General features: G+C 36.7%; 1 protein-coding gene across 31 annotated transcripts in view; it reads left to right on the forward strand.

The window, feature by feature from the left end:
• Positions 1-12,148, forward strand: part of DST (dystonin) — a 490,174-nt gene that overhangs the window by 423,775 nt on the left and 54,251 nt on the right. For all 31 annotated transcript variants that reach the window (XM_053222643.1, XM_053222633.1, XM_053222646.1 and 28 more), the window contains 3 exons: positions 6,514-6,633; positions 6,830-6,937; positions 8,960-9,178. In XM_053222643.1, coding sequence (XP_053078618.1) covers positions 6,514-6,633; positions 6,830-6,937; positions 8,960-9,178 — 447 coding nt within the window. The remainder of the gene's footprint in view (positions 1-6,513; positions 6,634-6,829; positions 6,938-8,959; positions 9,179-12,148) is intronic.

Here is a 12,148-nt window from a genome sequence, read left to right on the forward strand (position 1 = left end):
AACAGTTCTAATTGCTTGGCTTGAGTGGCCATAATGACCCTTTTATATTAAAGGCACGTAGGTTGGTGATTTGGGTGCAATTAAAATAAGCAACTCATCAGGTCATTAGGAATCAGCCTTGGAAAAAAAATAACACCTGTTTGTTTCTTTTAAAGAACTAGTAGGAAACCTCCCCCACGGAAGTGAGATTAGTTTAGACCCTCCAGGTGTTGGGGGTGGGAAAATATGGGCTGTGTTATGAATAATGCAAAGCAAAATGGAAGGAAATGCTAATCAAGGAAAAGTGATAAGATCCTCAGCCGGGGGAAGGGAGTAAAAGGATGTCCTTGAAGGTAAGGTTCACTTATCATTTTGCCTTTCTTAAGCCTGTATTTCCACTTAAAAGAAACCCTCTAGATAAACACAAAAGTAGTTTGTCAGAGACTGGAGAAATGTTTAAGAAGTTAAAACCTACTATTTATTGACGGTTGTGGTATATGAGCCATTTTTGGTGAAATTGCATGCATATTTTGAGTTCACGAAGCCCGAACTGTATACGAGCACCAGTGATAGGGCAACTAGCAATGCAGTCTCTGGGGTCAGACCACCTTGGTTTGAGTCTCAGCTCCAACAGTTACTAGCTGGGTAAGCCCTGGTAAGTCAGGTAACTTTTCTCTACCTCAGTTTTCTCAACTGTAAATGGAGTAGATGGTAATACCCAGATGATGCAGTTGTTGTCAGGATTAGAGAAGATACTGCATGTGAAGCACTTAGTGTGTTCAGTAAAATGCTGGCCATTATTGTTTTAGAGCGTTTTTCAGGAATCGAGATAGCCAATTAAAATGTCTTTCACTATTAGGGTCCCTGGCTGGCTCAGTTGGTGGAGTGTGCGACTCAATCGCAGAGTTCTGAGTTTGAGCCCCACGTTGGGTGTAGAGATTACTTAAAAAATAAAATCTTTAGGGGTGCCTGGGTGGCTCAGTTAAGCACCCGACTTTGGCTTAGGTCATGATCTCATAGTTCGTGGATTTAAGCCCCACATGGAGCTCTGTGTTGACAGCTCAGAGCCTGGAGCCTGCTTCGGATTCTGTGTCTCCTCTCTCTCTGCCCCTCCTCTGCTTGTGCTCTGTCTCTCTCTGTTTCTCAAAAATAAATAAACATTAAAAAAGTTTTTTTAAATAAATAAAATCTTAAATGTCTTTCACAGTCTTGCTGGAAATTTCTGAAATACTGGTTCTACTATAATAAGAGTTATAGTAGGTCAGTGGTTAGATTCCACTGATAAAACCTAGTAGAATATTTCCTAGAATGCAATTATGGATGGTAATATTATCTACAATTTATTTGAAGTCAATTTCTGCTACTTGAGTGAGCAGTAAACAAGTTTATTAAAATTTGGTCTAATAAACTGGTTCTCCATATTGTTCACATTGTAAAATAAGCAGCCTTTATGGTCTATTAGAAATGTACACATATAGTCATTCGAAAGTTTATAGGTGTAAATAAAATGCCTTGCTTCCCTGTAAATTGCTTAATGAAGACCCTGGGGCTATTCCATTTGTTGCTAAACAATAAATATTTGCTAATTTAATTTTAAAAATCTCAAAAGACAGGAGGGAAATTTCTGCTTGCAGTCTTGTTTTCTTTTAGCAGAGCAAATATTTGCCTTGGTTGAAGAAACAGTGTTTTAGTTTCAGCTTTCCATTTTGGCAACTTAGATGGTATCCCCATACTATTTTTCACTGGATTCTTTTTTTTTTTTTAAGAGAAAGAGAAATAGATTTAAACTAATATTAACACTAACAGGCTGACTTTATTTACTAGGACTGTCATATACGTGCTGAAAATTGCCTGATCACAAACAAGCGGGGTGGTTTGTCACTTTGTTTTTTCAGGGACCAGTAGAGGAAAAAAGTCATTACTGTTAAATTTTATTCAGATATCTTGCAGCACTTGCACTCAGGTACAAAGGCCTGGACTGTTCTGCCCAGTTTCACATTCGTTAAGGGAATCACATAATAAAGTTTTACCTTGAAGTTTCATTGTATATATCTTGAAAGTGAATAATCTAACTATGAAGGCTCTTCTACTTGTTTTTCATGAGGATTTCTTTTTTCTACATTGAAGCTCCTGAATTAGTTGAAATTTTTTCCTTTCCTTTTCTTTTTTTTAAATTTTACTTTTAAGTAATCTCTACCCCCAACATGGGGCTCAAACTCGAAACCCCAAGATCAAGAGGCACACGGTCCACTGACTGAGGTAGCTAGCCAGTTGCCTCAAAATGTTTTGTTTTGTTTTGTTTTGTTTTGTTTTCTTTTCTTTTCTTTTCTTTTCTTTTCTTTTCTTTTCTTTTCTTTTTCACATTGGTGAATAATTGCTAATGAGTAGTTCCGTTTGAAACTAACATCATAAAAATTACTGAACCAGATTAAGATACAATTTTTCATATGGTCTTTCATATGGATTCTTTTCTGGAAGCCACATTGTTCTGGTTTGTCCCAGTAGCAGAAAAAGTAACGAATCAATGAAAAAAAACATTTATTAACACTACTGTCTGCAAACCAGGAGCCTTTTCAATAAGTTTTATGAAAAATGTGGCTTTGCTAAAAAAATAATGTATAAAGTTATGGGAAATACAGGAAAAATGAGTAATTCTGTTTGAATGTATAAATGTACACACAGTCATTTTAGAAGTACTGCCCTTATAAAGGAGCTCACCCCAGTCTGTGGACTAAAACTCTGAATTTTTGTTTGGAACAAGTTCAGCATATCATTGGTCCTCTTAAATGTGTGACACTTGAAGGACAGCCCAATGTGGCAAATGTGTTCCAATCTTCTGTCCAGACACTATGTTAGTCTTAAAGCAGCCTGATTTTGCATCGAGTTTGTTTGTTTGTTTGTTTGTTTGTTTGTTTTGGTAGGTATTGGTTTCTATCAGATATTATTCAGGCAGCAGTTTAGAGGTTAAGGAAAGGTCTGTTAAGCCCTATCTCCTCCTTCATATCCTTATGCAATTGAGGTTTTGTTTTTTTTTTTTTTTTTTTACACCTCTATTGTATTCCTGGCTGAGACCCATTATTTACATGATTACTAAATTTTTCTTCTATCTGAACCATTGACTAAAAAAGAAACTGACCTGCAAATAGCGTCAGTATTTATTTACTCATTCATTATTTGGCAAAGGTGAAAACAAGTGGGTTCATGATATATAGGAAAAAACTATAATAATTTATAATATTATTAAGTATTTTTCACTTCTATAATTTGTTATTCTTTCTTTGTGAGATTGAAAGTGTAACATTACTCTTAATCAGTGCTATTCAAGTCTGTGCCAGGTTACTGCTGGCAGATTATTTCCTTATAATTAAGGGAAGTCCACTGATAAGCTTGGAAAATATTATTTAAAAATAAATTGTACTCCATGGTGATGAGGGTACAGAAAAACTTTCCTTGTGGCTGTATAAATCAGTATATCCTACCTGAAGGGCAGTTTGGCAGTATATTATCTAAAAGGAAAATGTGAACTGGAGCTCACACAGAGGTTATCCACACAGACCTTTTGTTGTTGTTGTTTTTAATTAACTTTTATTGAGATACTTGTAGATTCACATGCAATTGTAAGAAATAAGATAGAGACAGTCACATTGTACCCTTTACCCATTTTCCCCGGTGGTGACATTTTGCAAAAGTATAGTACAGTATCACAGGCAGGATGTTGATGTCGATGCAGTCAGATACAGAATATTTCATCACCGTAGGACTACCTCATATCTCCCTTTTATAGCCTCCTACCTCTGCTCCCTCCTTAACTCCTGGCAACCAGAAGTTATTTCTGCATTTCTGTAATTTTATCATTGTTTAAAATATGAGGGTTTTTTTTCCTACAATCTCTTTCTCTTCTCCTTCTGAGACTCCAACAACAGGAATGTTAGATCTTGTATTATAGTTCCACAGGTCCCTGAGGCTCTATTGATTTTTTTTTTCCTCCAGTCTGTTTTCTATTATTCAGCTTGGGTAATTTCTGTTGTTGTGTATTTTGCTTCACTGATTCTTTCCTCTGTGCCCTTCATTGATCTCATCCTCTGACCTTATTTGTTATTATATATTTAAGTTCTAAAATTTCCATTTGGTTCTTTATATATCCTCTTTCTTTGCTGAGGATTTTTGTTGCTAAGGCCTTCTGATTTTTCACATTCATTTCAGTGGTGTTTAAAATTGCTCATTAAAGCATTTTTATCATTGTTCCTTGAAAATTTTTGTCAGACTGTACTAACATTTCTGTCATCTAGGTATCGGCATCCATTGATGATCTTTCTTTAGTTCAATTGGAGGCCTTGGTCCTTGCTGCTAACTTAGGAGTTTTGGGTCGTAATTAAACTTTCCGTTTGGACTGGCCTCCTCAGGCACCACTCTGGCAGAAGAAGCTGGGGGTACTGCCAGGTGCAAGCAGAGGTCTACGTTCCCCACTCAGCCTCTCATGACACCTGACAGGGGTGCTCCTCATCTCTGCCGGCTGGGAGTGGGGATTAGACCGCCAGCTGTCAGAGCAGTCTTTTCCAGCAGCTCAGTGAAGGTGGCTACGTTAACCACAGAGCCGTGGTGAAAATCCTGACTCTCCACTAGGCCTTCTCTGAACCACCCCGGAGGAGATAGGGAGGGGCAATTCATGACTGCTTGTGGGGGCTCCCCACATGATCTCCACTGATACTGTGGGCAGGAGCTTTGTTACTGGCCAGTGGCACCGAAAGTTGCATCTCCCTATTTGGCCTTCTCTGACATCACCCTGGCAACAGTGCCAGCACCTTGATATGTAGGCTCATGAGCATGAAAATGTAGGCCTTCCTTGGCATGAGTGTGGGTGAGACCACAGCCTTTTTTCCTGTGGAGTCTAGACAGAGTGGTTATTGTTTAAAAGTTCTGTGTCTTGCTAGGATGCCCCTTTCCTGGTCATCTGGCTGAGGGGGCAGATTTCTCTTGGGGTTTTGTCTGTGCCTCTTGGTGTTTCCAGGTTCCATTTTCTCCAGTGTCCAGTCTAGGACGTGTGAGGCAAGAAGAAAACCCAGAGAAGTCACCACTGTGTTGTTCCCCGGGCGCCAAGGTCCACAGCAGTTGTGCTGTCTTCTGTCTCCTTTCACAGTCTTATGTGTGTTTCGTATGTAACATGGGCGTGTATGTAACGCCCGGGGATTTGTAGGTGTGCTTACGAGGAACAGGGAAAGCACATCTCCGTCTTCCCGTGAGTCTGCATTGTGTCGCAGAGTGTTTTAGAAGTATGAATTATTTTCTAACCTAGTATCTTATCTCTACTCTTCTCTCTCGTCACTTATATATCCCCTGCTCTCATCTAGATTTCCAGATTCTCTTGAAAAATTAAAAGTTCTGGCAGTACTGTAACTGAGTGCTTGCAATGTCTGTTTCCCATTAAATCTTCCAACTAAGGCCAATGTTAGTTACCATTTACCATTGGTGCTTGTGGGAGCACTTTGCTCATTTATGATACCTGTTTGGTCCTAGAAGGCATCAGGTTCTGTCTCATGCAAGGTAATGAAGAAGTTCGTGCTCTTTGACTTGGTAGTTAACTTCTAGGAATCTACCCTGAAGAACTAATTGAAGATGCCAGCAGAGATTTATATTTATTACAGGTCTGTTTATATAATAGCAAAAAATGCAGTGTGCCTAAATGAAAATATCCACGTATGCTAGAATACAATGATGTTATTTAAAATTCACATTTCAAAGAATATGACATAGGAAATGTTCATAATAAATGAAAGAGCAGGATATGAAACTGTTTATACAGTATTATCCGAGACTTTTATAAATCTTTTTCAACTTCTGGAATAAAATTCACTAAAATACCAACAGTATTAACTCCAGGTTTTAATTTTCTTCTGTATATTTTTCTGTACTTTATGAATTTCTACGATGAATTATTGTTAAGATCAGGAAAATAAAACCTCGTAAAATATTTAAGAACGCTCTTGGAAGTGAATTATTAAATGAGATATAAAAAATTTTACATGAGACATTTGCAGGTATACTCTACATACACAATCATACTTTGCACATACATTTATACACACATAGTATGATAAATAAATGGGAATATTTCATGAGTTTTGCTAGGAATCTTACATGTCAGTAGCGGAGTGCTGTCTGCATATCATATGGATTAAAGTGATGAATGCAGCGATTGAAAGATGATACCCACTTTCTTAGCTGTTTAATTTGGATAGTACTCTTACGGAGGAATTTCTTATAACAACCAAAAAGAAGGTAACAGACTTAGCTGTCCCAGAATAATTAATGCCATGTTACAGATTCAATGTGTTTTAAGAGCGTGTGTTTAATTATTCTGTGGGAACTTCTCCTTTATAACTTGAGTGATTACCATGAATTATTTCAGGATGCCACAAAGAGATAAGCTCAAATTTTCCACTTGTGTAATTAGGATATTTTAAAAAATCTTAGGTAGGTATTTTTCTGGCACCAGTTACAGGAACTTACTGACCTAATTATTCATCTTCTGTTTAGTTTGACCAAGCAGCTGATGCTGAATTATCCTGGATTACTGAAACCGAAAAGAAATTGATGTCTCTGGGTGACATCAGGCTTGAGCAAGACCAGACCTCTGCTCAGCTGCAGCTTCAAAAGGTGAAGAAGTACATTTCCAGTTATATCAAAATTGCTTGTTAACGTGCTCCAATCTAGAACGTGGGATTGCATGATTTACTTTACAAAACCCTTCTAGTGTAACTTGGTATTTTTAACTACTTTGCCTGATTGTTTTCATTTTAGTCACACAGCCTCTCTCTCTCTCTCTTTTTATCTTTATTCTGGTAAATCACAGAAATTCACCATGGAGATTTTGAGACACAAGGATATTATTGATGAGCTTGTGAAATCTGGACATAAAATCATGACCACATGCAGTGAAGAGGAAAAGCAATCAATGAAGGTATAATCTTGTCTGTGTGGCTGCTGCTGAGACCCTCAAATAAATGGCATGCATTGAGTGCTCAGTCCTAGAGCAGCACATTTTCTTTATCCACAGCTGCCATTTGGACCTCTGAATCATGAGATTTAAATAAGGCATTTTTTCAAACTTACAGAGTAAAAGTAAAAGGAATATTCCTTAAGGGAATCACCCTGGGGACACTTTTTTTAATAGACACTAAAGCTGTTAAAATTTGCATCCTTGAATAACTGGCACACGTTAAACATTCAGTTAATGTTAGCTGTATTATTGCCATTATTATTGGTATAAATTATCACTCTATATGTCACCTGTTGTCTGTACGCTTCAAAATATATGGTTCTCTTTAATGCTGAAATCCATTCTGTATAAAATTTTGGTAAGCTGTACAGGAAAAAAATGAGCTGAATAATTAAGAAAGCATCTGGTTTCTAGACTTCTAATGATCCTTTAAATTGATGGAAAACCAGTCACAAGTAAAAATGTTTAGTTCAATTCACATTCAGACATCTCAGCAGACTAAAGAAATTAATGTATACTAATGCTTCTGATAGGAAACTATCCCATAGCAAAAAAAAAAAAAAAATGCAAATGTCTATGCCTAAGATTACTCTTTAAATAGTATGCATTGGTTTCAAGGTGTACCGTGGACAAAGTAATAGAATGTAACTGTATATTGATACTACTTTTATTTATTCTGGCAATTTACTTATTTATAATTTAATCTTCCCTTTATTATCTTTATAAAGACTGACATGAAAAATAGAGATCATCATGAAATATTTTCTGTGTCATTCTGTGGTTTATTAGATTCCTGTTGTGCTTTATCTTCTGCTATTAGTTTATGATGTAAATTTATACCGTAATCTAGATCACTATGATCACCCTATAAAATACAGTGTATAGTATAATGTTCTCCTCTGATTCTAATATATGCAATTAATTTTGCTAGCAATTCCTCTTATAACTTCATTTGTGAGAGGGAGTCTTTACTTTTGGCCAGAAAGTAATGTTAATGTCGCTAGACTCATATGAGACTTGTTTTCTAGCCCAGAAAGCCTATAAGACCTAGAAGGATAGTTGAAGAATTTGGCTTATTATGTTTGGAGAGCTCATTGTCTTTTTCATAAAAACCTGAGTCTGTTTATTTATTCATATTTTGGGTTTTGTCACCTAATATTTCTGACGGGGGGGAGGAGGGGTGCTTGTTCTCTGTCATTAAATCCCATGATTTTTGATGATAATATAAAAACCTGTTGTGTGGATATATCTTGATCTCCAGTTGTACTTTTATGGTTCCACATTTTTGCTATTTTTTACATATATATGTGAAAGGTTTTTTTTGTTGTGGTAAGATACAACATTAGCATAGAAGGGATTATTATTCAGCCTTAAAAAGGAAGGAAATCGTGCCTTGTGCAAAAATATGGATGAACCTGAAGGATCTTTATTTTTCTTTTTAAGATTTTATTTTTAAGTAATCTCTACATTCAATGCTAGGCTCCAACTTACAACCCCAAGATGAGGAGTCAGATGCTATACTGACCAAGCCAGCGAGGAGCCCCCAAAGGGTCTTTTTAAATTTAAAATGAATGTTTATACATAGAAATAGTTACAATCTAAATACGTTTTAAAATTTTTAATTAATTTATTTATTATTGAGAGAGAGCAAGAGCATGAGCATGTGAGCAGGGGAGGAGCAGAGAGAGGGAAAGACAGAATCCCAAGCAGGCTCCACACTGTTAGCACAGAGCCTGATGCAGGGCTCCATCTCGCGAACTGGGAGATTATGACCTGAGCCGAAGTCAAGAGTTGGATGATTAACCAACTGAGCCACCCAGGCGCCCCTAATCTAAATAGGTTTTAATGATTTTTTTCGTTTAGCATACATCTGTGAGTGCCTGCTTTGCACTAAGCATATAGTGCTAGAAAAAACATTCTGGAGTATATGTGCTGTTTGGCCTGTTTAGCCAGCTAAGCACATTTCATTATCTTATTTTCTAGAAAAAACTGGACAAGGTGTTGAAGAACTATGATGCCATCTGCCAGGTAAACTCAGAGAGGTATCTACAGCTAGAACGAGCACAGTCCCTGGTTAACCAGTTCTGGGAAACATATGAAGAACTTTGGCCATGGCTGACAGAAACACAAAGAATCATCTCTCAGCTTCCTGCTCCAGCCCTCGAATATGAAACTCTAAGACAACAGCAGGAAGAGCACCGGGTAAGCTGGGGATTAAAGAGAATGTTGTATTCCCCATTGAAAGAGAACCACGATGGTTATGGTGTTTTTCTAGTATATGTGCTGCCAAAGTGAGCACTGGGATGGTGTTTTTTAAATGCAGTTAGATGTTTTACATTATTTTGGGGGGTTTTAGCAATATTGTATTCTGGTCTGCACACTTGCTTACCTCATATTGCTCACCTGTTTTCCAGGGTTACAGTGAGAAAGACTCATGTGGGGAGGCCACATTGTGTATGTCATTAATTACATCCCAACTTTCCTAGAATAGTATGAAGTATAAGCCATCCTGGTGCAAAAGCAAAGTGCTCATTTTTAAATGTTAGCGAAATAAGCTTTTTGAAGTAGTTTGAATTGATGCATGTTGAATTGCTTTTAATTTACATATGTCGACTAAGTTTTATACTTAATGTGTATTCGTTGGAGACATCTAGAATATAAGCAAATAGTAGAAATACATCAAAGCGGCATCATACAGACAAGGCCATTGAGCTTGGAGGAAATTGACAATATGACAGCGTGTCAAAACACAAATAATGTAAAAGCTAAGTCAGTGAGAAGGGAGAATGCTAAAGGTGCAAAGACAAGTTGTTTCCCCCTTTTTTTTTAACCTTATGTGCATGGAACTCTTTTGATGTTTGTTTTTGCTCCTATAAGCGTATATGATTAAGCTAGAGAGTATATTTACATCTACAAATATATCATGTTTTAAACATAAATAAAATGGCATTATGAAGCCCTCATTTCAGCAGCTACTTAAATATTAACATGGCTTAAAATTTTGCAAGGGTTTGAATGAGAGAGAGGGTTCAAGACTGTCAGAAAAACTCTGGAGTTGTTGCTGTCATGGATGTGTGAACCTAGTTGCTGTCTCCCAGATCTATACAAGATGTACTCTGAGATTAATCATGTGTGTGTGCAAGTGTGTGCATGTGTGTGTGCGCGCACACAGGAAGAGTTTAACTCAGTGGTGTATTACATCATTGTTTGAAGAATGTGCCACCCTTATTTTGTTTGTTTACTTTTTTAATGTACTGGCACTGAAGAATATCCCTAAGCGTTTGTTTAGAAGGGCTTTAGTCAACACTTTAATGCAAAATGGAAATTTTAAGTTCTATCTAAAGCAGCAGGAGAAAGACCTAGAAATTATGTAGAATTGAATTTAATTGTGGTATAAAGGTTTATTCATGGCAGAAATCCTGATGCCTATCCACTGAATAAGTTTTAATATAAAATGTTAACGTGGATTTCTTCAATTCTGAGGTGAGATTTGAGCAGCTGTGTTTCTGTCATAACATCAAATAATGGAATGAGATTATTATTGAATTATTACTGAATTTCAAAGTGGAATTAATTTTCTATTTTTAGCATAATCTTTCAGCTCTCAAATGTACAGTTTTATGTATAAAGGAACTACAAAACTTTGTAGCTGAGTCTTCAAATTATTCAACTAAATTATTCATAATATTTACAGCCTTGTAGAACAGCCTTTCTTCTGGAGCTCCACAGCCTTATCCTCTGCTGTATTTGTTTGGGAAGATCTTCTAGTTCATTATGATCAGGAATGAAAAATGGCTCCAAGAACCAGTTATTGTATGGTAGATACATTGAGGTCACACTCATTACCTCCATCGTGACTCGACCCTTATGACAGTATGTTGCCAAGAATCATTTTGTTACATATGAGGCAGAAGACATCACCCATTGGGCCCTTTCTCCACACACACACCCAAGTAGGCATCTGGTAGTACCAGATGTTTAAAAAAGGAATGGTCTGAAAAAGGGTCATCTCAGTACTTCCCAAACTAAGGAGTTTCACAGTGGTGCTACACAAATGAGATCTACCTACATGCTAGGCAACTGGGGACATCTCAGCAGAGATCTCTCATTTTACCTGAGAGTCTCTTGATAACTCAGAGTGTAAACTTGATTTACCAACATGCCTTGTAGAGTACTGAAACCAGAACGTGTGTAACACATTGCTTTTTTGTGAGATTGTTTATTAGCTGTTACTACCATTATTACCTCCATTCCTTAAGGCAGCATGAATAGATGATCTCATAATATGAAACAAAAATAAGAAAATCTCAGCCTGGACCACTCAGGAGCTAGATCACAGACATCCTTATGAGCAGCATGTTAGATTAGGACCAACCCCTTCTTTTTCTTTTAACGGAATTTATGTCTATTTAGCTGTTTTTTAAGAGTTTGGAGACCATATTCAGAAAAACTTCAAAAATAGCATTGTATTCAAAAATATATCATTGTAAATTTTAAAAAATAAAAAAATAAAATTAAAAATAAATAAAATAAAGGATTTAAACCTTGAAAAAAAGACATCATTGTTAATGATATGCCAATTTCCTTAATAATTTTCAAAATAATTTATATGACTGATTTTAGTGAGCACTTTCAATAAGTATCTAGATATGTGGCTATCTTGGCGATTCTTCTTGATGAATGATAGAAATTAAAATGTTTACAGGAGAAGATTGGTAGCTTTTCTCTAGACTGTCTTTCCTGAATATAATTTCTCTCAGAGAAGTTTTTGTTAGGGGCTAGGTAGCAAATAATTTGGAGATAAACCTTCTGGTGAGGACAAGAAGCTTCTGATTAAGGATCCTGATCACTACTGTGGTACAAATGGAAGGCTCCTCAATGCTGCAGGGAGGCTAGCCTAAGAGACCTGGAAGCAAAGATGGATGTAGCTTTGGATCCGGTCCATGAACCACTGCCCAGTGGAGGCTCTGGGTTCTATGGAGTATAGATATTCTAGATTTATTTGTCTTCCTAGAAGGAATGGGGCTCCATTACACACCCACTTATTGGCATAAATATCATTGTATCTCTTGATTAGATGACATTATGCAAGATATTTCATGTGTCATATATTTTTCTTTAAACACACCTTACCAATAATGCTCAGTATACAGGCATGTCTGATAGATTGAT

This window comes from Acinonyx jubatus, chromosome B2, assembly GCF_027475565.1.
Source record: "Acinonyx jubatus isolate Ajub_Pintada_27869175 chromosome B2, VMU_Ajub_asm_v1.0, whole genome shotgun sequence".
Classification (NCBI taxonomy): domain Eukaryota; kingdom Metazoa; phylum Chordata; class Mammalia; order Carnivora; family Felidae; genus Acinonyx; species Acinonyx jubatus.